General features: G+C 35.5%; 1 protein-coding gene across 1 annotated transcript in view; it reads right to left on the reverse strand.

The window, feature by feature from the left end:
* LOC138691076 (chaoptin) overlaps positions 1–23,831 on the reverse strand; it is a 257,907-nt gene extending 234,076 nt beyond the window's left edge. The window contains exon 1 of the mRNA XM_069812767.1: positions 23,399–23,831. Coding sequence (XP_069668868.1) covers positions 23,399–23,415 — 17 coding nt within the window. The 5' untranslated portion in view covers positions 23,416–23,831. The remainder of the gene's footprint in view (positions 1–23,398) is intronic.
* Positions 23,832–27,713: the final 3,882 nt, after the last annotated feature.

Raw genomic sequence — 27,713 nt, forward strand, 5'->3', positions numbered from 1 at the left:
ACAGGCCATTGACTAATGGTACTGTTGAATAGGAATTCAATCTACTTTTATCTATAAATATATTATCAATGGCAGTACTACTTCCAGCTTGTGTTCTGGTTGGAAAACTTACTGTGTGACTAAGATTATAAGTTTCAAGAAGTGAGTTTAATTTTCTTTTACGTGAGCTTTCTGATAGATTATCTATGTTTATGTCACCACAGATTACAAATTCGGTATGTGGTTTATAAAGTCTTTTCAATAATGAATCTAAGTTAGTTGTAAATTTCTTATAATCTCCCATTGGCGCCCTATAAACACATAAGATAATTAAATTTGATATCTCATAACCAATTTGTATTCCACAGATTTCAATATCTTGTTCAAGGCAAAAATCAGATATATCAATTTTACTAAATAATAGATCCTCTCTGATAAAAATACAGGCACCCCCTCTCGTTACGTTGGTATAAGAGGAACTACCGCTTATAGGGGGGCGCAATCAGACAAAATTAGTAACTTTTGTCCTATCTAACAGATTTTTAAGAAATTTTATACAGTAGTTACAGGTAGCATGTATGTTTTGTATACAAGCTCTCGTTACGTTGGTATAAGGGGAACTACCCCTTATAGGGGGCGCAATTAGACAAAATTAGTAACTTTTCTCCTATCTGACAGATTTTTATGAAATTTTACAAAGCAGTTAAAAATAGCATATATGTTTTGTATACAAGCTCTGATTACGTTGGTATAAGGGGAACTACCCCTTATAGGGGGCGCAATTATACAAAATTAGTAACTTTTGTCCTATCTAACAGATTTTTAAGAAATTTTATACAGTAGTTACAGGTAGCATATATGTTTTGTATATAAGCTCTCGTTACGTTGGTATAAGGGGAACTACCGCTTATAGGGGGGCGCAATTAGACAAAATTAGTAACTTTTGTCCTATCTAACAGATTTTTAAGAAATTTTATACAGTAGTTACAGGTAGCATGTATGTTTTGTATGCAAGCTCTCGTTACGTTGGTATAAGGGGAACTACCGCTTATAGGGGGGCGCAATTAGGCAAAATTAGTAACTTTTGTCCTATCTAACAGATTTTTAAGAAATTTTATACAGTAGTTACAGGTAGCATTTATGTTTTGTATACAAGCTCTCGTTACGTTGGAATAAGGGGAACTACCCCTTATAGGGGGCGCAATTAGATAAAATTAGTAACTTTTGTCCTATCTAACAGATTTCTATGAAATTTTATACAGGAGTCACACTTAGTACATTTGTTTTGTGTACAAACTCTGTTTACGTTGGTATAAGCAGAAGTGCCACTTAGATGGGGATACATTTAGACAAAATTTGTAACTTTTCTTGTCTTAACAGATTTTCATAAAACTTTATACAGTAGTTACTGGTAGTAAACTTGTTTTGTATACAAGCTCTAATTCTCTGGATTGTCTTTGTTTCGACCTCATACTTGTTGTAATGGAAAAGCTTTCTTGAGCAGCCACGACTTTCCCAGGGGTAAGTTTTCTATAAATTTTCATTACTATCACGATGAGAACTTAATTTAATAAGTATCTCACTAAGCCAATGTCCATTTCGTTTAAAAAAAACGCATATTCCTTATCCTCTTGCTCTCCAACGATAAATTATCTTATGGGGGAAAATGTAACATTTTAGTTACTTGCACTTTCGGACACTCGGGAAGCTTATTTGACACATAATTAACAAGCTGTCATCTTGAATTCCCTGAATTTTACTGCGGAAGCAGATTCGGTTCACATATATTGAAATAACTGCAACCGAGAAAAATTGCACTACTGCACCTCGAAAGAATAGTGCTCATAAATTATTACTTCCGCAAATCTGCGCACCTTAAGACTAAGTTTAAAATAGAGGTAAATACTGGAGGAAGTGAAAAACAATCATTTTTGGACGAAACAAAGGGTCTTTTTTTCTCTACCTTAGCAAAGTCTGCACTCAATGGTTATATTTATATTTTTTCCCGTGTCCATTCATGCTAATTTGACATGCTATAATAACATTAAATGTAACAAAATTAAACAGCGTTACATACCCAAAGAACTACTTGACATGTCGATACCAAATATGAATGGAATCGACCACTGACAACAGAGTTACAGCACAAAGAAAACGGCAGACTCGCGGCGCTTGCTGAGTAAGAACGCTGGGTGGCGAAATGTGGCATGTTACCGGCTTCTTATCTCGCTATGCAGCCATCTCCGCTGATTAAGATTATCAATTCAGTGTTACTCAGTTATATAGGAAAAATAATTTAAGTGTTTAATTTCAATTTTTTACATGTCATTTTTCTACATTTGTCCTCCTAAATATGGATTTTAGACCACTGTGCGATGCAATGAAATATTCCCAATCACACTGACAATTAGTGCAACCGCAGACTTCCCACCTAAGGGAATCACGATAAGATTCTTACTCCAAATACTAACTTCATTACAATACTCCTCGTGTCAACATCGTATGGTGTCCCTGTAGCTGGAGAGGTACGTTTAGTAAAGAAATAAATATACAGAATATAGGCTACAGTTATCATGTCATTGTGCCCTGTTATCCCCTATAGGCTATGCAGAAAGAGACGATGAATGGAACATTGCAATTGCTACTTCATCTTATCTAAATTGAGGAGCGCTTTCGCAAAAGTCGATAGATGCAGAAATCAAGATTTTACAGAAATTACACTAAGTGACAGGTTCTATCGAGTTTTGAAAATAACCTGGAAGGTTTGGTAGTCTCTACATACGGTATGAATCAAGTTTTGGTAAATCTGACTTCATAGATTGATTCCGGAGGTAGAAAACATACGATATCCATATGTAACTCACTTTCGAAAATTTCTGCATCTATCAACTTTTGCAAAAACGCTCCTCAATTAGTCTGTGTAGTTAAGAAAAAAATGATAATAAATAACTACAATTATTATAATTATCATCATGTTTCTAAATAGTCTATATAAGTTAGTGGAAAAGGGATGATAAAGAACCAATATTGCTATTTCATTGTCTCTTAATATCCTTAGCAGCTGAAAAACGACATTAAACACAGAATTATAGTTTGAATCCACACATGTCCGTAGCTATCAGTTTTGAGAAAACTGCAAAAAAAAAAAAAACTGTTTACAGCTTATAAATATTGGGTTACGTTATCTTTTTAGGGTGAATTTTTCATAGGAATTGCAATATTTGGAGATATTTTAAAGAAACGTTTAATTACATTTGAGAGCGCCAATGTGACCTAAAGTTCGTGGACATGTGTTGTTTCTCAAATACTCGAAATATTTTCAGTAAAATATTATAATTGTTTTTACTTATTTTGTATGTAAGTTAATGAAGGCAAAAGCTATTTGAGTACAAATTTAGTACATAATGTATTTTGTCCTTCATATTAAAAAATGAAAAGAAAAATCCTAAAAAGTTTTAAAGTGAAAACACAGATATCTTATTGAATTTACACACTACATCTCCTCATGTGCGCCATCTCTAGGTCAGGAAAATATATATTTATATAATCTTTTGATTTCATGCACTTGAGGGAAATATTGTCACAACATCACCACTTAAAATAAGACAAGACATGTCCCTTTCTCCTGCAGACGAACAAATACATGCGTTAATGTCAGAAACGCAATAAACTCAATTTGGCTAAAAATGGACTTGTGTTGTTTCTCAAATAACCGATTCCACTGTGGGGAAACTTTAAATGAAGAATTATCATTACTGGAGGGCGGAAAAATATGCGTTACCACGCGATACAGGTTAATTTGGTCTCAAGTATGGATGACGTCACAGGTACAAGCGCAATAACATAAGTGCAATAGGAGAGAGCGGCAGTACAAGTAGGAACCAACAAATGACCTTCAGTGTCAACTTCTAGTCGTATGGGAAAGACAGCCAAGTGTTTACAATATCGTTTATTGTCTTTGTGCAGGTGGTAGTGCTGTGTAAAAGTGATTTAAAATACCTAACTCGAAGGTTTTGGAATTAAACAGTCTAAGAAATAAATACGGAAGAGAGACTTTGATTCTGCAAGGGGATAATATTTTCTGTGCCGTGCGCAAATGTGAAATTAAAATACATAGGAAATATTATATAGAGCGGCATTGTAACAGCAAGAAACATATGAAAACGTACAAAGATCTTCGACATCAAATAATGAAAAACATACACGATCTGAATTTAATGTGGGTTTATGTAATATGATGATTTCTGCAAATATTCCGTTCAAGAAACTTGATAATCCACATTTTATAGATGAAAAGATGAAAGTAAAATTCCACAAATTCTGCAAAAAAAATATCGGTTATACAGTTATGTGTAACATTTTGAGTGGAGGGAAAAACGACAATATTAGGCTCCTACGCTTTTTTCATTTGCACCTCTAACATCTTGTGACACGGAAAGAAGCTTTTCGATGTTGAAAACTCTTTAAGTGAGATACGTTGAACTTTCTCTTTCGATAATTTACGGATGTATATTGTGGTTCAGTGTAATGCATCCTTTAATCATCCAGGTGGTGATAGGTAACATTTGAGGTAAGTTTTTAAATCATCATAACTGTATTACAAGTTCATTCCAGTATTTATAGATCGATTGGAGTGGTGAGGTTCTTATTACCAGACTGTACTCTCTTGCCGTTGTTTACGTGAGTGAATGACAACAGTATAGTCCGTTGACACTAAACTTAAGGCATAACGCACATTTTTCTGCCCTTTAATCATTACTATTCAGAAATTATGAACCGTTCAATCATGTTGTTTTCAGAAACATTGGTAACTAGCAGACTGAAATCCATTATAACAAGTGATTTAGAAAGATCTTTTTTTTTTAGTACCGGTATGTCAAGAGAGTCCTGAGAATTAAACCATCGATAATCTCGTCCGACAATCACTTAAACGCAATTTTAAAAGTGTCACGGTGTTCGATTTTTTTTTCTCTTGCTCCGTGTCGTGTCATAATTGCAGAAACAACTGAATCTAACATTTAAGAGCTATGCAACAAGAAAGGTAAGGACCTGTTACGTAACACATTGCGTTGTAATAAAGACATCACGTTTAGGGAAAGGCATACCCAATTACCCCCTTTCTTTTATGTATGTAGGCTACTATATACGGCCAATAGGAAGAATGCATGCTTTCTGAAATGGCTGTCCTAAGGTCCGTTGCGCTCCGTATGTCTAGAACAATAGATCGAAGAAAACATTTTGAACAAAAGACGGTTAGTAAAATTTCACTAGTTAGGCCTATATGAAAAGGCATGAATTGTTTTTTTATGTCGACTGTAGCGAAAGAGATGCGTTGCTTAGTATTTTGTTTACGCTAACGTCACGTGGATGTGAAGTGTGTCTTACTTCTTTTCTTGAGAACAGAAAGACATGCGATTCTTTTAACTTTGATGTTAAGCGTCGATTCACGGTCTGTTGAATTGTCACGTCAGCGTAATAAATAGCAACCATGAAATGTCACTTCTTACAGGAGAACGGGTAGCTCATCGCCCGATTATTTGTTATAGATGCTTGAAATATCCCAGTTTTTCTATTGTGATCCATTTCATTTTGGTTTCATCTTAACGTAAACACTCTTGGAAATGTTATAAAGAGAGTTGAGAGTTGTCATTTTCTCGCGTAGCACTAACTTAACAGCACTCAGTTAATCCTTACACATGGACCACAAATTCTTGACTATACTTGTTTTTTTGAAAGATGGGACATGACAGGAGCGTTGCGATCGGAAGAACAACTGAATGTCACATAGCGTTGTAGATCTGTTGCTATGGTAACAACGGTTGAGTTGCCAAACTTACACTTCCCACATGACGAGTGCTTAACATTGGTACGTTTCGTCTTTGATTCTCTGTAGATTTTTGTATTGTTTTCTTACCTTCGCGTCAATTGTCAATGAATGTTTTAACGTCAGCCATCTTAACGACAATTGCTATAGTCCCGACGCTGTTATTTCTGGCGTGACTCCGCCTCTTTGCTTACGTCTTAGAAAGTGAAGGCTCTATAAAGTCTCGGTTAGGTAGTATCGTTCGCCATTTTTGTTCTTACGTTGCCGAGCTACCATACGAGGAATCTATTTGCCATACCGTTAAACATTATCATGTCGCGCGTCGACCTGGTTGGCGAGTTGGTATAGCGCTGGCCTTCTATGCCCAAGGTTGCGTGCTTAAATGCGACAGGCTTATGTCAGTAGATTTACTGGCATGTAAAAGATCTCCTGCGGGACAAAATTCCGGCACATCCGGCGACGCTGATATAACCTCTGCAGTTGCGAGCGTCGTTAAATAAAACATAACATTTTTTTATCATGTCGTAGCTCCTATGATAATAAATCAAACGCAATGTAATTCAGCAAATAATTGAGCGGCAAATAACGTCTTCGTGTGCTTTCTGCGAACGCCAACGAAAGAGCTAAAATGGCGGGCGATTATATTAAGTATTTATCGAGCCTTAAGAAATGAATCAGCGAATCACAAGACGCACACGCTTAAATGTAGCCGACCTGCAACGCGATTGGCTGCCGAAAATTACAGCGACGGGACTATAGCTTCCATCAGCTGGCAGGATGGCAGTCCATATTGGCAACATGGCACTGTAGTTCCAAACTCGGCCGCTTAATTGTCATATACCATCTTTCAAAAAACAAATGCAGTACCGGGTAGGGCTGTTTCACTACAGATGTTTCAGTAAAGTGCGTGCCGTGCAAAGTAAAGCAATCAAACCAAAGCTTTAATATAGTGAATAGTGCAACTTCCACTACGATTTAAAGCATTCTCCGGAAAAAGGAAACATAAGTGTTCATCCGGCAAATCCCTCAATTTCTAGTTTTTGTTGAATGCCTTCGGTGTGTGCAATTAGTAATTATTATTAATAGGGACCGGATTTTTATGTAATATCAAGGCGTGAAATATGTACATATTTATGTAAGAAAAATTAAGCTGAATATGTACCAAAATATGTAAAATCATGAAAATATTTAATATCAATATCTGGTAGGTATAGGATAGGTAAGACTCTCCAGTTGTGATTTCATAGAGCACCCGACTTTTTTACCGCACACTTGACACATTACTATTTTTCCATCTGTAGTGAAAGCTTCGTTCATCGCAATCCATGATTTTATTTTTGTCGTTAGGGTTGAAGATACAGGGGCCATTTTAGTTAGTTAAAAGTAGTAGATAAACTCACTTGCACTTTATACTGTAAGTACTAAAACTAGAGAACTGAGTGAAAATAAGAGGAGATGTGGGACAGATGCATTTTAGCTGATCCCTGTAAGAAACAAAGTACCTACTAAAACCTCAAACTATAGGCATTTACAAACTGTTGTCTGAAAAGTGACATTTCTGTCTTCAGAAGGGTAGGATTGTTCCAGCCGAGAACCATACTTTCTAATTGCTCGGAAAAACCCATTTCCGTATAGGTCTACTAAATTTAAAGTAAAGAGGTCAAGCAATAACCTGAAAAGCTATTTATTTATTTCGTCCATTTTCGACTTTCCCCCTTTTCTAAAGCTCCTTCAGTAGAATAGCGTAACCCGGAGTGAGACAAGTGGCAAACAGGCTTGGAGCTCACATATTCAGTTTCTTTCAACCCCGAACACTTTGCAAGGACGTGTTTTGCGTACCTTTTAAATTTCTCCTCCCACTTATCCTCCTTCAATTCAATCCAATTCAATCTTTCGAGTTTATTCCTTTATTTCTTTTCAAAATTCGGCTACTTTATTGTGGCTTATGTCAGACTTGACACGGGTTTTCCCTGGAAAGATTAGGAAGAGGGTGGGTAAGGTTGCAAATTGCATGGGAACGGCTTGTTAAGATGTATGCAGAACAATTATAGTTCGAGACAAATCATGTCGTCCTCATCCCACTCCACCGCATGACGGCAACGCTACTTTCTGAGTGATTTTTACAATACAAGGTAGTTGTATGAGAAAGGTTGCGTTTTGTTCACTCATATTTACAGTGGGCGGTATGGGGTGAGTGCCTCTACTACATCCTGGAACTAAGGACGTTATGTTTCGTCCCAAAATATATCCCTTTTGGGTAGGTAAAAAGGTTTTTTTAAATCTGTGTATTTCAAATTGTTAACTTCCCCAGCAGAATTTTTTTTTTTTTTACTTTTAGAGAAGTAAAAATGAATAAAACCCCTAAATATGTAGATTTATGTAATACTAAGTCATAGCATTTAATGTGGGGTAAATATGTAAAAATATGTAGTATCAAATTTTAATATATTAATGGTAATTACAAGATTCGCAAAGATTTGTTATTTATATACGGTTAGGTTGAAAGGAATATAATACGTAATTACATAAAAATCCGGCCTCTAATTATTATTATTATTATTATTATTATTATTATTATATTATTAAAGTTATATTATTATTATTATTATTATTATTAAAATTATTATTATTATTATTATTATTATTATTATTATTATTATTATTTACCAGCAGGAAGAAACAATGTTAGCAAACTGCCACTCCACGTCTCACATTCCTATTTGAAGGTGAATTGGGGCTATAATTGTAGATGAAAAAATATTTATTGCATTTAGCGATGAATTCATTAGAAGTAGAGCCTTCCAGTATTTAGAAACAATGCAGATTTCATTGTACACTTCAGGGCAGGATGACAGATACATTTCATCCGTGAATCTTCACTGTTGAATAAAAAGCTGGGTGGAAAAGGCAAAATTGTTTGTCTTCGGAGATGTAAGGCAAGACAATCGTGGCAAGCACTCATTCAGAATGTGGCAATCGCTGATCTTCCTGGGCCTTGAGTAGTTAATTTAGAGTTTTTCACGTAGAGTCTTCCACTTCTTATTGTATGTTGCACTTTGAAGTCTGATGTCATTTAGGATATATATTCTTGACTTAATGTAGGCCTATGTTACAACTGGTGGACAGGAAATGTTTATTTAGTTTGTGAGATAAGATCTTTTCTTTTTTGCATCGTAGTCTACTGTTTCGCTATCTGCGATGTCAAAATTTGCGTATAATATGTGTAATATATTATTTCATAACTTATAACAAACTTTAAAGTTAAGATTAAATAAGTATTATAAACCATTTAAAATCTAATTTATGAATAACATCTTTTAAATAGAACATTAGATCCATACTAAAATATAACTAATCCACGGCACAATAGCCAGGGCCGACCAGCCGACTACTGCCTTACTGGCTTCCGCAGAGTTGAACGATCATCCAACCAGAACAGAGGTATCGTGTGGTTATCATGATGATCCCCCTCCCAGCCGCAGCTGGTTGTCATAACAGGATTTCGCTACTTATCGTAGTTCCCCAAATGCATCACGATGTTGGGTGGGTACCGGTCATACACGGGCCGAAATTTCATGAGAAAAAATCTCTTTCTCCATAAGAACTCGAACTAATTCTATAACGCGAGTCTTAAGACCCATTCACAATGAAAATTAAACATAACCGTAACATAAACACAGAAGTTTGCGCCCAGGCTACCAAATGGGATCATTCACAATGATTCACATAAGCATTGACATAAACATTACCGTAAGACGTTAACATGAAAGTTTGAAAATCCAAACTTTCATGCTTATGCTTAAGTGATTTGCAAACAGAACACAATCGTGGAGCGCTGTAGTATACGACAGAATATGAGGAAATGGCGTCGTTATGTTTCCATGGTTACCAAGTAGGGGAGTGTCGGATAGTATCGGACAGCGGGTAATATCGGACAGTGCGTTTCTTTCATCTACCACCATATGGTAGTACCTGAATGACATGGTTACGTTTCTCTATGCGACATCACAGAAACGTAACCACATCAATCAGATACTATCATCGTGTGGTAGATGAAAGAAACTTACTGTCCGATATTACCCGAGGTCCGATATTACCCGACTCTCCCCTATGTTTGCTGTTATGTTTATGTTCCCAACGTGAATGATGGTATGACTTCTTCATTTTACCATAACGTTTACATTCTTAAGCTACCGCTTACGTTATGTTTAATTTTCATTGTGAATGAGCCTTTAGGCATGATGCTTTAGACCACGATGCCACGGCGCGGGACCCTACTAAAATATAGGTATCATATTTGCTCTTTTGAAGCTGGTTTTTCTTTTGGCATACATTCATTTCTCACGTTATTGTTCCATTATTTCGCATTCTATGTCTTTTTTTAAAATGTAATTATAGGCAAATTCGTACTATTATGGTGCTTCACCTTTCATTTTAAGATGTTACTTTACAGCGCAAAGTAACCTGTAACGTTTTGTAGAGTAGGTGCAATTGATGATAGCGATATAGTATTTTGACGAGATGAGATCAAAGATTTGCCACAATATCACTTGAAATTTGGCTTACAGTTAGGAAAATATCTGAAAACCCCCAAACAGTCTTAGTTGTCTTAGACCTAGTTAATGTTTTTAGGTATTGCTAGAAGTATTGATTTGTGTTTTTTTTCTTTTTCTTTTTTAGTCTAGATTAAATTGCAAGTTTCTTCTTTATGTTAGTTAATTATTAGGATACAATTAATTATGATACTTAATCACTCATTTAAAATTTGTGTGACTGCAACCTGTGTATATTTTTGTGTGGCTTTACTTTGTTTGTGGTGTATTTTTTTCTCTCTCTCCCTCTTTATTTCTTGTGTAGCTTTACTTTGTATATAGTGTATTTTTTTCTGTTTATTTCTATTATTGTATCTGTATCCCTGGTGTTGTGGAAGAGAAGATCTGATGGCCTTAACTACACCAGAATAAATAAATGAATAAATAAATAAATAAATAAATAAACAGATAGGCTAAACAGTCTAAGCGGGATTCGAACCCACTCCAAGTACAGTGATGTTCCCACAGATCTGCTGATGATTGACGACAGACGTAACATGAGAGATACTCGTAGACTTGGTCTATTGGACCTGGAGGGAAGTCGCAATGCTGCTGAACTACAGTTACATTATTCCCTTTAGGCCCGATTGTATAAACCATTTAATCTTAGATCAGAGGTTAAATTGATCCTTGTTTCAGCTGAACTTGGAATTTTGTGTTGTATAAAGTCTAATCTGAGATTAATTTCTCTCAAACTAAAGTCAACTTTGACTGAAGAAATTTCTCCGATTAAGTTAGATGATCCAAGTTCAGTTATTTCTTTTCTGTTTGAAATATACGAGTGACAGATTGTGCAAATAAAATATCCATTATTATTAATATTAATAGATATGATAGGTACATTTATATATATTTCTTTCAATTTCTTGCCTTAATACACAAACATTGTTATATTTTATAAGGCTCTATCGTGTTCAGCAGTATCAAATAACATAACCTATAATTATATTATGTTTATAACAACCATTAATTATTAATGGATATGATAGGTACATTCATAAATTTTCAATTAACTGTATTACTAAACGAAAATTGTCGTTTTATAAAGCTTTATTATGTTTAGCAGTATCAAACACCATAACAACTCAGAGAACAGTCAACCTTCTTCTTACTGTCCGCCATTATTTACATTGCACAAAAAACCAGTGTCTCCAACAGAGTGTACGGAAAGTCGCCAAAAAGTAGTTGTAAAGTCGCTAGATTTCTCATTATCAACAAAGAAAGATTAAATTTTATCACTATGGAGTGCTAAAAAGGTCACTAAATCCCTATTTAAGCAATATAAAAGTTAAAATAAATTGTTGTTGAAAAAGAGTTAAAGTCGCTAGATTGGCAACACTGAACAAACCTGTCCGCGCATCACGTATTTCACCTGTTTATGCGATGTTGCCAAATCCTTTTCACCTGAACTTAGATTGCATTTGAACCAAGGTAATTTGATCGCAGAAAAGTTTTATACAATAGAAGAAGTGTCTGAACTCGGTTCACTTTTCGATCTTCGTTCAAAGTTGGTCTTTAGTCAGGGAGTTTTATACAATTGGGCCTTAGTCTGTCTACATGAATGTTTTTTCAATTCTTTGGCTCTGATTGTATTATTATGTTGTTCAAAATCTAGAACAGCGTCGGCCCTGTGGCCTTCTTTCCGTTAGAATCTCTTAAGTAATATGTTTTTTTTTTAAATTTATTTGACAATTTTTGTACATTAGTACTATCAATTGTGCTTAAATAAATAACGTTACAACAATATGAGACTTGTGGAGAGGGTGACGTCCATTAACGTTCCTCAAAGCATCAACAAATCAGTGTGCCTTTTCCTCTTGAGGCGAAGATCAGGCCGTGCAGGGGGCAGGTTCCGAGGAATCTGGTTGATTAAGTTGTTAGAATGTGTTGACAATGTTGCAAATAAGCGTGTGTAGGAAGAATGAATTACAGTCTCTATTTTGGCTAGGTCTAGATCTGAATGAAGTGTTTCATTTCTTACGTACCATGGTGCTCCAGTGATTATCCTTAGTGCCCGATTTTGGAATGTTTGAATACGCTTGATTTGGCTTATAGAAGCCGATCCCCATAATGAACATCCATAGAGCCAAATAGGTTTGAGAAGCATTACATATATTAACCTTTTGTTGGAAAGGGAAAGACTAGAGCTGGAAAGTATTGCTTCGAATCGATGAAGTCTGTATCTTAATCTCTGGAGGGTGTAAGTGAGATGTTTATTCCAGGTCAAGCGACTGTCTAGGATGAGTCCAAGATATCGTATTTCTTCATGCTGTGGTACTGGTGAACAGTTGAGGTATAATGGAAGTACTTTTTCTTTTTTGAGGTATGTGAATGTTACTGTTGATGACTTATTTGTGTTCATGACTGTTCTCCATTTTTTGTTCCATATTTCAATTTCCTGAAGAAAGTTTTGTAGAATGGTTGTCACTGTTCACCAGTATCTCCTTTGCTAAGGACAGCAATGTCATCAGCGAACTGAGCTACAGTTAGAGAATCTGATTTAGGTGTTGGTATATCATGAGTGTAAATTAAATAGAGAAAAGGGGCTAGAATGCTCTCTTGAGGTACACTTGCAGAAATATATCTAATCTGAGACTGTACACCTTCGTATATTACTGAATAAGTTCGTCTTCTAAGAAATGATTGAATTAATCGGTAGTATGTGTCAGGAAGATGGTTTATTAGTTTGAATAAGAGACCATTATGCCACACTTTATCGAACGCCTTTTCTGTATCAAGGAAAAGGCCTAAACAGATTTGTTTCTTTTCATAGGTGTCAAGAATTATGTCAATAATCCTGGGTAATTGTTGCGGACAGGAATGCATTTTTCTGAATCCAAATTGAGTATTTGGTAACAATGATTCGAGATGCGTTAATAATCTAGGTAATAAAAGACGCTCAAATATTTTTGAAAAGAGAGGCAGAAGACTTATAGGTCTGTAGTTAAATGGATCAGTACGAATTTTATTCGGTTTAGGAATCATCACAATATTAGCGTGCTTCCATGTTGAAGGAAAATATGATAAGCGTATCATTGCATTGTATATCTGTGTTAACAGTACTATAGTTCTTCTAGGCAGTTGCAAGAGGAGAGGTTGTGTTATATAGTCATGTCCAGGGGCTTTTTTCGCGGGTAATCTATTAATCGTGTTTCTGACTTCAGCTGGAGTGAATAGTTTACAAATTGGAGACAGTTGTAGAGGCTGGTCTAGAGTATTATTCACTTCTAAAGTTGTAATATTATCTTCGTTGTCATTAGGTTTAAACTGGTCTTCTAAAATTTTGGAAAATATCTCAGTTTTATCATTCGGGCTTGTGAGCCACTGATTGTCATATTTTAGCTGTGGAATCTTTTCAGTTTCTTTAGTAATTTGTCTTGTTTTACGCCATAGACTGCCATCCTTTGAATCTAAGGATTTTAACTGAATGTCAGTTGCCTCACTGTATAATTCTTTTAGGGCTAATTTTAGTTCTTGTGTAGCCTTATTATAATTTTGCTTATGAGGAGGATATTTTGTTCTTTGCCATAGTGCCCTGGCTGATCTTTTCACATATTGGAGCTGTAAGATATGTGGTGGAAATACTGTTTTTCTTCTAATTCGATTAAAGTTTGAACTATTGGAAGAAGCCATATTTGCAGCTGTTTTAATATTATTGGTAAGTGTATTTATTGCCATATCTATATCTCTTTTATTTGTTAGGGGAATCTTCAAGTTAGTAGAGATATCAAGACTAGATACATATTCATTCCAGTTAAAGGGGTGTCTTATGAGCGTGTATTTATTACATGAATTCGGAATAGCTGCTGATAAAGTCAGAAGAACAGGTAAATGATCTGAACTCAATTCATGTATAACTCTTGGAATGTTACAGAAATGTTGGAATTGTTTACCAATAAAGAAATCAAGCAGATCAGGCATATGTCCTGAATCTGGATAATGTGTAGGTTCAAAAGGGTATGCTATTTCCAAATTAAGTTTAAAAATTTGATCATATAGCATAATGCCTCGTGGATTGGTTACGTTGGATCCCCATCTAGGATGTTTGCTATTAAAATCACCTCCTAGTATGAATCTGAATTTCATTTCATGAACTATTCCCCAAATCAAAGTGGGCGTGACACGCTGGTCCGGAGCAGAGTAGAATGAACCTATTTGATAGTCTGTATTATCAATTTTTATCTGTACTCTTGAAATTTGTACTTCATCCTCTAAAATTGGGGGAAGTTCGTTGTGACACAAATTTGCTCTGATAATTACTGCAGATCCACCTTTTCTGCTTCCAGAGGGATGATCAGCTCTATATATCTTATATCCAGATATGAAAAAGTTTAGATTTAGAGCAAGTTTAGTCTCAGTAATCAACATTATGTCAATATGATAAGTATTCAGGAAGAAGACTAATTCATAGTATTTATTATTTAAACTCTGGCAATTCCATGTGCTGATAATGAAACTTTTCTGTGGAATGTTATTCATTTTGCAGTACTCTTGGGAGTAACAAGTTCAACGAATTAACCAGAGGTTGTATTAATGATATGAGCATATCTAGTTTCTTAATCATATCAGAGAATAATGCATTATTTGCGATTAGGGTATTATCTACAGTACCTTGCTTGTTAACCGAAGATGCTGCAATACTTGAATATAAGGGGCGATTGGAAAATTCCCTATGTACATCTGAAAATGGAGAGTCCTGTGCAGGAACCTTTTTCAGCTCTGGAGGGGAAGCTGAAGTTTTATCTAAAGAAGATGTTCCTGGTGCTGGTTGAGATCTATATGGAATTGTCTGATGCCTAGTTGCTCCTCTTTGTAGTCTTGTATGTTCAGGACAACCTCTGTAGTTGGCTGGATGATTTTCCTTTACAGTTTGTACAAATGGGAGGAGTGTCTTTTGGTTTATTACATTTCTCTGTAGGGTGAAGACCTTCACATTTCACACATCTTGCAGTCTGATTACAGAAGTTTCTTGTGTGTCCAAATTGTTGGCATCGCATACATTGTACAATAGTTTTTCTTGGTTTAGGCGGCTCCACTTTTATTATTCCGTTATAAAGTCGGGTTAAACTGTATATTTCAGGATTCTTAGGATTGTGTTTTAAATCTAGGAAAAATAAAGGTAACGGTAATTTGGTGATTGGATGTATAACTGGTAGCATCTGTATAGGTTCATAACCCAATTCTTTAAGTTCTGACATCATGAATTCTATATTACAACTGTGATGTAGTCCCCTGATGACTACACGAAAAGCTTTCTCAGATTTCATCTGATAGGTATGGAATTCAGCATGATGTGATTTTAAATAATCAATTACCTTTCTGTATCCATCTATGAGCTCCATATTTAGCTTCACTTTGTTATTTTCGATAGTTATGTGTCGAAAACCGCCACAGTCCAGCGTTTTGAGCTCATTAAGCATAGAATTAATATTCAGAATATTGTGAATATAAATTGGTGGTGGTTTCTTTGGTGTAGATGTTTCCATCTGAATGTGATGCGATGACTCTTGTTGGTCTCTTTCGTTCAAGTCAGCTAAAGGTGCAAATGCATTTGATGTTGGTATAGTGGTTTCGTGATGTAGTTTTTGACGTTTTGTTGAATTTGTATCAGTCGCAGAGTTGGACATGTTATTTTGAGACATATTCAATTAATTTATACAAATCAATGTAATAGAAATGATTGTTTGCAATATGAGATAGTCACTTGTCACTATTGTCTTAAGTTATGGCAAGATTCACTGATAATATTAAACACAATTAATAATAAAAATAAAACTTTTCAGTAGAATGAAATGTCACAACACATCAATGAGTTCACAATTAACAATTATTAATACACAACAAATATTATTGAACACGAATTCCTTTTAAACAAACTTAATATTAAGAGCACACAATCAATCTCTATTCTGCTTATTTCACCGCCTTCTTGAAGATTCGAAGTAATATGTTAAATTTTATTTTCGTTGAAGATCTAAAAACGTGACCTATCTGTCGAAGTTTTTTTCAACAGTAATCTCACTAGAGGTTTTGATTTATCTAGAGAAAATCAAAACTCGAGTGGGATTTAATTGACTATTACACGATTAGAAGAAAGTATATAAAGATTAGAAGTTACGAAGTACTCTAATACAATAAAATATTGACTTACGAAAATACTGAACTGTCTTCAAATGTATTATTGTACCATTGTATTCCGCTAGATGGCAATAGTGTGTTATGATTAGCTGTTTTCTTGTTATCAGTTATGCCAACTATGGAATCATCATTGAACTCTGTGGACTGTTACTAGTCAAGAAGGCTTTGTTGATTCAGTTTTATTTTTATTAAAACAGTTGCATTCCACTTCAATTATCCCGATCCCAGTAATCAACGTCACTTGACAGATGATTTTCAATAAATCTTAATATTAAACAATTTCTGATAGGTACGTGACTATCCATAATATCATATAGCAGAAGCTATAACATAACTTAAATATAATAAACAAGTGTTTGAAAAGTTATAATTAGGAATGATGAAATAAGAAAAGTTTTAATTAAGGATGATGAAATAAAAAATAAACATTAATAATTTTAAAAGGAACAATTATTTAAAGTACAATTTTCAAATTTGAATGTTTTAGTGGTTGATGGTTCAATTGATGTTTTATTGGACGTGTGCGCAAAAGTGGAACTCGTTGATGTACATGGTGTATCCCTCAACTTATTCAGAATTTCCGAATGGTGCTCTTCATTTATTTGTAAATAGGGTTTCAGGGAAGATGCATAGCTATGACCAGTGAGCTTTATTAATTCTTGTTCTTGAATGCCAATGCGAGTCATATTTGAAACTGCTGTGCATCGATTGGAGTGGTTTGTAATTTTCTGTGTGTGTGTGTTTTTTTTTTTTTTTGACGTCCAGACCAATGCAGTTTGAAATTTTGGCAAACAAAGAAACAAATGCTAGGGTAGTGATAAAAATAAACAAATGCTAGGGACGCGATAAAATTAAACAAATGCAAGGGACGCGATAAAATTGAGCGATAAGCAGCCGTGATTGGTTGAAAGACGTCCTTTCGTACCGTTTTATTGGTCAAAAGTAGTATGACATAGTAAAAGTGTAATAGTCATCTTAGTTTTGCTATACTATCAGATTATTTACGCAAATTGTTGATTTTTATGTTAGTTTTTTTTTCTGTTCTTCAGTTGTTGGATCTAAAATGCTATTAATATTTTCCTCACTATCTTTATCCCAAATGTTTTTAATTTCCATTTTTTTATCATCCTTCAGGCTTAATGAAGAAAAATGTTAACATTTTATCTGTAAACTTGTAAGTTTTCGAAGAAGGAATAACACAGCCTATTCACGAATGTCGATTCATTTGAGAGTTAAATCCGATGCTGAGCCACCGCCGTAGCTCAGTCGGCTGAGGCACTGCAGAGCTGCGCTCGGGCGTGGGTTCGATTCCCGCTTGGGCTGATTACCTGGTTGGGTTTTTCCGAGGTTTTCTCCAACTGCAACGCGAATATCAGGTGATCTATGGCGAATCCTAGGGCTCATCTCGCCAAATACCATTTCGCTATCACGAATCCCATCGACGCTAAATAACCTAGCAAGCTTAGTTGATACAGCGTCGTTAAATAACGAACTAAAAAGAAAAAAGTGCGATGTGCAACTAAAAGCTATTCCCTCTCGTCTCATTGTGTTTTAGAGTTCACTTTCTATACCATACCGTGTATGACACGTAATACAAAACAATATCTTGATTGAATCCATCTCTTGAATCATGGACCATATCAAATGCGACAAAACTATTTTCACGCCTTACTGACATTCTTTTTTCTATAATGTTGCGTCATAATGAAAAAGAAACATTACACGTTCCACATTGTCAGTGAATCAGAAAGTTCTGTGCCGTTTGCCAAGATAAATGTAACATCTTACCTTGTTAAACGTATCATACCCTAATTAAGGTGAAGCAATGTCATGGTTGTACATCAAAGTAGAGTATGGCGTGTTTGTCATCACACGAGTACATAATATACCAATCTACATGTGTTATACTCATTTTTGTCTCTGAGTTGCTAGGTAGCGGTACATTTGCCGAAGACAGGTCTGAACCTCACAAGTGATGCCAACAAGGCACCGCTTATGACAGCGTTTCTCAAACTATGGTCCGCGGACCACCTATGGTCCCCGAGGTCTGCCCTTGCGGTCCTTAAAAAAGGACAGAAGAAAAAATAAAATTCAAACGAATTGCGTATCACACTATAGCTGAAAATCTCAGAGTTTGTAAATGACACATGGCAATCGCCTTTCACTTTTTCTCCCAGTACTGACATTTTATGAAATTTATTACCCTACTCGTCTACCGAATTCCCACTCTACTCTCAGCAACAAACGAGGGATTTAAAGCACTATGAACGTGGTGTTTGTCGCCATCATCCCGCGTCTGTAACCCAGCCAGGGACCACCCGAATTCATAACAGAGGACCAAAGTACCGAACCTTTTCATGTATTTATGACTTTCTTAATAGTTTTGCCGACACCCAGTCTGCACACTGAAATGGCCACGTACTGTACGTCGTACACAATAATAGAACGTGGCAAATTGCATATTTACTTGTTGAAAATCGGGCATGTTTCTGAATTAATTCTTTTTATTTGTTTTTCCAGGTAACGATATAAGAAATTTTAGACTCCGCCTATGTTAAAATTCGGGCGAATCAGATCCATAAATTCAAATTACAATACTTTTCTAGTTATATTTTTTGTAGCCAATCACAAGTAACTTACAACAAATTCTGTGCATTGTTGATTCGTCGCTTGCCTGTTAGTACAGTGACTGTATTCAAGTAGTTGTCTATGTCTCTGTTTTAAATAGTGCCCATTATACATAATGGAAAACTGGCTTCGATCCGGATCTTTGAAAAGAAAGGAACCTGATTATACGCTTCATTTAGGCAGTGCTAATAGTGCAGAAGCTGTGTGAAGATATTAATATCAGTGATTCTAGTGCCATTAAAGAAATATCTAGTCCTGTTCGAAGAAAAAATACTTTCGTAAATATAACAAGAGTTATTTGGAACTTGGATTTATTTGGTGTGGCAATGAGAGTGAACCAAAACCTCGGTGCGTTGTTTGTTGCGAAGTGCTTTCAAACGAGTGTATGAAACCCGCGAAATTGAAACGGCACTTAGAGACGAAACACGCAAGTGTAAAAAGTAAACCTGTAGAATTATTAATGTGAGTACCAACATTTATTGATTTTGTTAATTAATAAGTTAAAGATTATCCAAACTCTAACAGCCTTGAATTATTAAAAAAAGAACGAAAGTGAATTTTCTTCTTTTAACAGTAACTTAATTAGTTAATACTAATATAAAATTAATTGAAATAAATGAATTTAATTAATTAATTTTATTTTAAAATACTGGTATTAAAATATGCTACAAAAATTATAAATTTGCGTTCAAAGGGAACAAGAGTAAGGTGGTCCGCGGAACTGTTCTGACTTAAAAAAGTGGCCCCCCACTTCAAAAAAGTTCGAGAAACGCTGGCTTATGAGAAAACTAAGCCAGGAGATGAGGTAGGATGGCCAGTTTCTTTCCCCTTCCATTGCATACATCGCTGACTAGTAACATAAATTATGCTAATCGGACTTCAGATGCATGCAAACAATAATTGTTCTTCCTCTGACACAGCCTATATCGTCAACTGAGATGTAGCCTACTGCCTGATAATACAAGGTGCGGCAGAGGAACCGGACGATTTTAAAATGGTAATAACTCAGTAGTTATGTCTATTGGAACAAATCTATTACTGCCAAAAAAACTATTTCATCATATCCCACCTCCCTCAAATACATTCTTTGAATTCCATATATGGTAACTATTTCTGAAAAAGGAAACAAGTCTTAGATTTTCCATCTGTGTCCCTATAAAATCCTCGAAGTATTAAATTACGTACATTAGTCATTCGAAAACAAGTGACATCACAGCTATCTAGTAATAACTGATGTAGCGTGAAATGGAGTGGTGCCTGATATGTCTTAACTGTAAGTTATAAGGTTATAGTATTATTTATACTCTGTACGAATTCAGTACAGAGGATGAGGGTGTTTGACAATAAGGTTCTTAGGAAAATATCTGGGGTAAAAGGGACGAAGTTACAGGAGAATGGAAAAAGTTACACAACGCAGAGCTGCAGGCATTGTATCCTTCACCTGACATAATTATGAATATTAAATCCAGACGTTTGAGATGGGCAGGGCATGTAGCACGTATGGGCGAATCCAGAAATGCATATAGTGTTAGTAGGGAGGCCGGAGGGAAAAAGACCTTTGGGAAGACCGAGACGTAGATGGGAAGATAATATTAAAATGGATTTGAGGGAGGTGGGATATGATGGTAGAGACTGGATTAATCTTGCTCAGGATATGGGCCGATGGCGGGCTTATGTAAGGGCGGCAATGAACCTCCGGGTTCCTTAAAAGCCAGTAAGTAAGTAAGTAAGTACATATTCAGTAATTGTAATAATAAGAATGTTATCTGCAAAGCCCAAGTGCCAAAAAAATGTAGACAAGAGCAGGGCCCTCTTGAAATTTTATATATTGTCGTTTATCATTATGAAGGTGTATTAATCATTAATTCTGTTCCAATTGGAATGATCTGGATGATGTATATTACAGATACCTTTCGGGACGCCATCCCTATACGACCAGAAATACGCCGAAATCTCTTAAATGGCCATTACACTGTGCATCACGATAGCGCTTGTTGTCACATGGATCTCCGAAATAGTCCCTGCGATTACGAACTTTTCCCTAAGATGAAAGAACCAATGAGAGGATACGCTTCATAAATAGAGAGGGCATTGTAATAGCTGGAGAGCAGTAATTAGAGCAAAGTGATGCTGTGGATGACATCCAGGGTTGTGGTGCGTGATTACTCTTAAGAGCTGTAATTATGTCAATTGTGAATAAATAAGCTTTTGATATTAATTAAGATACTGTAACTAATTTTCGAATGACCCACGTATTTTGACAGAACTTAGCGCATACATAATTTTACTCAACGAATATTTCAATCAATATGCGACACCATAAAAAGAATAGCGTATTGAAAAATATAAAATAAAGAAAACCAAACTGAAATTATTCAGAGGTGAAACTTTTGAGAGGGGGGCATTTGGATTCATTCGGTTGGCACATACACTTGGCAGTCTGATGTAATAATTGAAACATTAAATTTGTATACCTCGACATGGGGCACTATTAATAATGGAATTCCTCAAGGATCAATATTAGGTCCCCTACTTTTTCTAGTGTTTATAAATGATCTTGCCCGCTAATAAAAGATGTAGGTCATCCCATATTATTTGCAGATGACACAAGTATAGTAATTACAGCCAATAACTCCAACACATTCCAATCTTCAACAGAGGAAATTCTCTTCAAAATATGTGACTGGTTCTCAGTCAATAAATTGGTATTAAATTGTAACAAAACTAACATACTTCAATTTAAATCCTGTCCAAATTCTACCTCGCAAATTTCTAGCGCAATAATTAACAATATATCCCTATTAGAAACAACACCAACAACCAAATTTCTTGGCTTAAAAATCGATAATGTGTTAAATTGGAAAAATCATATTACTGAAATTACCCCCAAACTAAATTCAGCTTGTTTTGCTATTAGATTTATGCAAAAGATAGTATATGCTTTGCATACTTCCACTCGGTAATGAGTTTTGGAATAATATTCTGGGGAAATTCCACAGATAGTAACAGTAAATTTCTATTACAGAAAAGAGTAATTAGAATAATAGTAGGTGCCAAATCTTGGGAATCGTGTAGGACTATTTTAAAAAAACTACAAATAATGCCCATGGCTTGTCAGTATATCTTTTCATTAATAATCTTCCTCGTATGTAATCGTGAAAACTTTATAACTAATTCAACAGTTCATAGCATAAATACAAGTCAAAAAATGACTTTCATACTCCATCGGCAAGTCTATCGTGCTATCAAAAAGGAGTGCGTTATATGGCAGTAAACATTTTTAATAGCCTCCCTATCGATATAAAAAATGAAACTCAAAACATAAAATTATTTAGGGCCAAATTAAAGAAGTGCCTAACTTCTCACGCCTTCTATTCTGTAGGTGAATTCAGGACATTCAATAACGCTTCATGAAATTGATACTAAAACTTTGGGTTGTACTAGTAGACTATATTGTAAATCTCGTCTGTATATATTTCATCTAGACTGTGACTATAAATTAAGACTTTATAATAGTTTTAAGTTTTTTGACTTGTTCCATATTCTAGCTGTAAAACAATGTATGAATACCATGGAATGTTAATAACTACAATACAATACAATACAAACAACAGTATCAGTTTTTAACTGTTTTATTTCAATTTGCAGTATCTCCGTTCGTTCGTAGAAATAACACTTTCGGAAAGAAATTCGGAATGATAATATTCAGTGTCTATCAAGGATCACAATGGTATTCTATAACATCATTTTACTTTCTTAAAAAAATATATGTATGTATAGGCCTACATTATGTGTGTATGTGTTAATAAATAATGCTAAGAAGTCAATATATTATTGAAATTCAATATAAAGACACGATAAATACAATCAGTAACAATAAATCATTGGAAATGACTGTTGTGTATTGCCATATTGTAAGTAAGGGAAAAATAGGAAAAACTGACTTATTAGTATGTAGTTGAAGGAAGAGCAATGGGTAGAAAATTATTTCCCAAAGAAACGTTGGGTCGAAAAAGCTCAGTAGCGATGATCTAATCCAACGTAACGCAATAACGTAGCTCAGTTCAACCCATATGTCGGCACACAAAAGTAACCAGTATATCCATATACAGTATAAAAAAAATTGACGAACTATAGCAGAAAAATCGCGAAGGGTAATTGACAATAACGAATAGCACAACAGAAATCTCCAGATTAAGGCGATCTTGCAACCAGAGTAAAAATTAATTTCTCTTACCTTTCCATAGGTGTCATTCCGCTCAGGTTAAATGCAATATACGAGATGTAAAATGAAGCCCAGACAACAAAAATTCGAATATTTCTCTTCTCAATGGCACATCACATATATTCGACACTTATTCTGCAAGATGGAAAATAAATATAACTATCACAGCACATGTTCATTTACAACTGGCCATAAAAATTATGTCAAATCCTAACACGCTTGCGGTCCGTTAAGCTGTTAGTGTCATTTGCATCACTGTAGGATCACTTCACATGTCTTTAGACAGCGGTACTCAATTCGCAAGGTTGCTATAAATTCACTGCTAATTAGATTCGTATACACTTGATTATGTAGATCCCATTACTTGACAGTTGAGATAGTTTGACAGGAGGCCGTGAACGTGGTTTCTATTTTGACAGTATGAGCACCGTACGGTTCGCTGGTTGCTTGGCGACTACCTGCAGGTACATTGTCTAGCTCCGTTCTTCTGGTTCTCCCTTCCCTTGCGTTAGTGGGAGAACCAGGGGTGTCCAGGAAGCATGGTAGGTGTTACGTACTTGATTTGCAAAACTTAATCGTTTTGTGTGTGAATTTCAATAACAGCCAATGATGGAACAACAAAACTCTTCTATTCTCATCATTCTCTTTCTCTTTTTCTACTCTTCGTTCGTCCACCGCTGCGGAGTAATGATTAGCACGCCTGACCGTGAAAGAAGCGGGCCAAGGTTCAAATCCTGGTTGGGATAAGTTACTTGGTTGAAATCTTTTTTTCCCTCAACCAAATAAGAGCAAATGCTGTGTAACTTTCAGCGCTGAACTCTGGACTCATTTCGCTGACATTATCACCATCTCATTCAGACGCTAGATAACCATAGCAGTTGAAAAAGCGTCGTAAAATAATCATTGAAAATCCTCTTTCTTTCTGCATTCTTTTTTATTATTGTCTTCCTTCTCCTTCTCTTCTCCCTGTCTATTTCCTTCTTTTTGCTATTCTTCCTTGCCTCTTACTTCCCCTAAGTCTTCTTCTTTCATCCATGTCTTTTTCGTCCTTTCTTCTCAATCTGCATTATTTTATTTCTTCTAGTCTCTTACTTTTCTTACTTCCCACTACATTTTCCTCTTTGATATATTTTCTTCCTTCTATGCGTTTTCTCTCTTTTCTCGCCTTTCTTTCTTTTTCTTACCTATTTCCTTTACGTTTCTTCTTCACTTAATTCTTCTGTTAAGTTAAACAGTTCTTTTTATAATGTTTACTTCTTCCTTTTCTCTGCCTTCTTTCTGTTTCCTTCTTTTTCCCTCTCCCCTTTGTTCTCTTTTCACTCTTTTTTCCTTCTCTATATTCTTCCCATTCTCCTTTTTCTTTCTTCTTTATACTCCTTTCTCTTCCCTTTTTATCTCTCCTTTTCATCTTCCTTTTCCTTCATCCACTCCCTTTATTTCTCCTTTCTCTCCTCTTTTTTCCTTTCTCTTTTTCATCTTTCTCTCCCGTTTCTTTTCCTTTCCCTTATCTTTCTTCGTTCCCTCCCTTTTCTTTTCATTTCTATCTTCTTCCTTTTCCTTTCCTTCCACTCTCTTCTCCTTTCCCTCGTATTCCTTTTCGTTTCTATCTTCTTCCTTTTCCTTTCCTTCCACTCTCTTCTCCTTTCCCTCGTATTCCTTTTCATTTCTATCTTCTTCCTTTTCCTTTCCTTCCACTCTCTTCTCCTTTCCCTCGTATTCCTTTTCATTTCTATCTTCTTCTTTTCCTTTCCTTCCACTCTCTTCTCTTCTCCCTCGTATTCCTTTTCATTTCTATCTTCTTCCTTTTCCTTTCCTTCCACTCTCTTCTCCTTCCCCTGGCATTCCTTTCCATTTCTATCTTCTTCCTTTTCCTTTCCTTCCACTCTCTTCTCCTTTCCCTCGTATTTCTTTTCATTTCTGTCTTCATCCTTCTCCCTTCCCTTTTCTTCTCCTTTTCCTTTCTCTTTTCTTCCTTTTTCTTCCTCCCCTCTTCTTCCTTTCTCTCCCCTTTCTTTTCCTCTTCTTATTTCTTTCTCTCCAGTTTTTTCCTTTTATCCACTTCTTTTTCATTTCTCTCCCTTTCTCCTTTTCCTTCTTTATTTCTTCATTTTTCTTTCTCTCCTCTTCCTTCTACTTTGTCTCCTTTTTCTTCCTCTTTGCACCCTTTATACTTCTTTCTCTCCCTTTCTCCTCACTTTTCTCCCGTTCCTTCATTCCATCCCATTTCTTTTTGCTCTTCCCTTTTTCCTCTCTGGTCTTTCTTTCTAATCCATTTCTTCTCCTTCCTCTCTCTTTTCCGCTCTTTGTTTTTACCTCTTTCTCTTACTCTTTATCCCCTAATTCCTTTTCATCACGCGTTTGATAGTAGCGCTACAGCAAGTCGTTCCTGTCTTTTCTTTAGCAATCTTTTCCTTTTACTACACGATTCATACCTAATTATTTTAAATCGGATGAGGCAAGCTATTTCATTTACTATGTATGTTATCCACGTATTTGCTATTGACTTAGTTTCACAGTAGTAATATGCGTTACAAGAGCGGTATGTTGAAGTTTTCATGTTCGAGGAAAAGTTTGAAAAAGCGAAACGTAGTTGAGCTTTTTTAATTTACGAGAATTGAAAGAAAACATACCGCTCGTGTATCGTACATTATTTTGTGCGAAGATCATTTATTACATACCTGAAAGAGGAATTTCTAATTAGTTGCAATGAAATCTCTATCTTGGTTTCTGTTCAATGACGGCAATTTTGGAAAACAAAAATATCTATCCTCAACATTGTTGCTTTAAAATGTTTTCTGTGTTTACTATACTCCAGCAGGCCGTGATATACGTCTGTCTTTTTTTCCCCCCAGTCTATAAATGCGAACTTAAAACAAACGGCTTCCTTAATGTTACATGCATCACGAACTGCAGTAACTTTAGTGGAGTTGTAGAGTTTACTTAATTTTTGCAAATATTTAAAGACAATAATTAACAGTGCAATTTAGGTGAAATTGCAGTGGTAAGTTTCCAATTTATAATTATTACTATATTGAACGTCTCTAAAAATAATGTTAAAAGCCTAAAGCAGTAAAATCAATATGTCACTTAAGCGGTAAGAAGAGGGAAATTGTTATGTGTGTTAGGTTGGGAATATTGATTGTGGAATTTTAGACTTACCGCGGGTTGGTTTTGTGCGGAAACCAAGCAAATACGCACGATCTCGCACAAAACAAATTTACATCCACATTTCTGTATAATTTAATGTAGCGACAAGCAACAGCAGAAATGCATAACAGCATTCAGGCTGGTCGCCCCTGAGTCGCAGAGCGGTGGGACGGGCCCCTCTCTCTGCGTTGCCGTACTCAACGGTACTTCCACTCCACTTTGTCTTTTTTTCTAATTCTCGTTTGGGGGGTCAAGAATGCTGAGTATTTATTACCTGATTGTTGCGCTGTTCCAGAAATTTTCGAAGCAATAACGGATTTTACAATAACCGATGATTGAAAGGGCGGCTCGACCCAACATGTCAGTATGTGTGTTATTGCGTGACAGCTATTGTTGTTTCTAATCAAAAATATTCTAGAACTGGATTCTTATTTTTATTGATTTAAAAACAGTCTTTATTATTGCGTATTTCACAATGTTTAAATCCTGATCATAACATGACTTTATTATCAGAAATCACTGAACTGTAGAAACGGAAAGTTAAATGAACAATTCACTCTGTACGCCTTCTCTTGTCTTCAGTCTTTTTCACATTTATTGAAGAGCATTTCCATATTTTTTCGCAGTGTGTGAATTTTAACAATAAACGTAAGATATCTCAGCTTAATCTTAGTCAGCTGACGTCTTCAATTCAAGTGAAATAAGGGTTCAATCCCGTAAAGATACTACGGTCTTATATTTTTATTGGACAGTGAGATTGTGGGCTATATTTTCTCGGAGTAGAATTTCTCCTTCCACTCATTTTGCCATTTATCCGTCATTGTTATGTCGTCTTCGTCATCATTATTTTCATAATTACAATCATCATCATCATCATCATCATCGTTTTCATAATCATCACTGGAATGGAATACCTGTAGTTCAATGACTAATGTACTTGCGCTTTCATTTTGTATTTGTTCGTTGTCTGTCAGTTTATTTATTTATTTCTTCTTCTTCTTCTTCTTCTTCTCCTTCTTCTTCTTCTTCTGCTTCTTCTTCCCTTCAAGTATTAGGCCAAGTGGCATGTTACGATCTCACAGTTTAATTTTCAATCCAGCGCTTCTTAGGACGACCGAGAGATCTCTTCCTGTTTGGACGATAGTGGAGCATGACTTTTGGGATTCTATCTCTATGCATG

Source organism: Periplaneta americana, chromosome 16 (assembly GCF_040183065.1).
Source record: "Periplaneta americana isolate PAMFEO1 chromosome 16, P.americana_PAMFEO1_priV1, whole genome shotgun sequence".
Lineage (NCBI taxonomy): Eukaryota > Metazoa > Arthropoda > Insecta > Blattodea > Blattidae > Periplaneta > Periplaneta americana.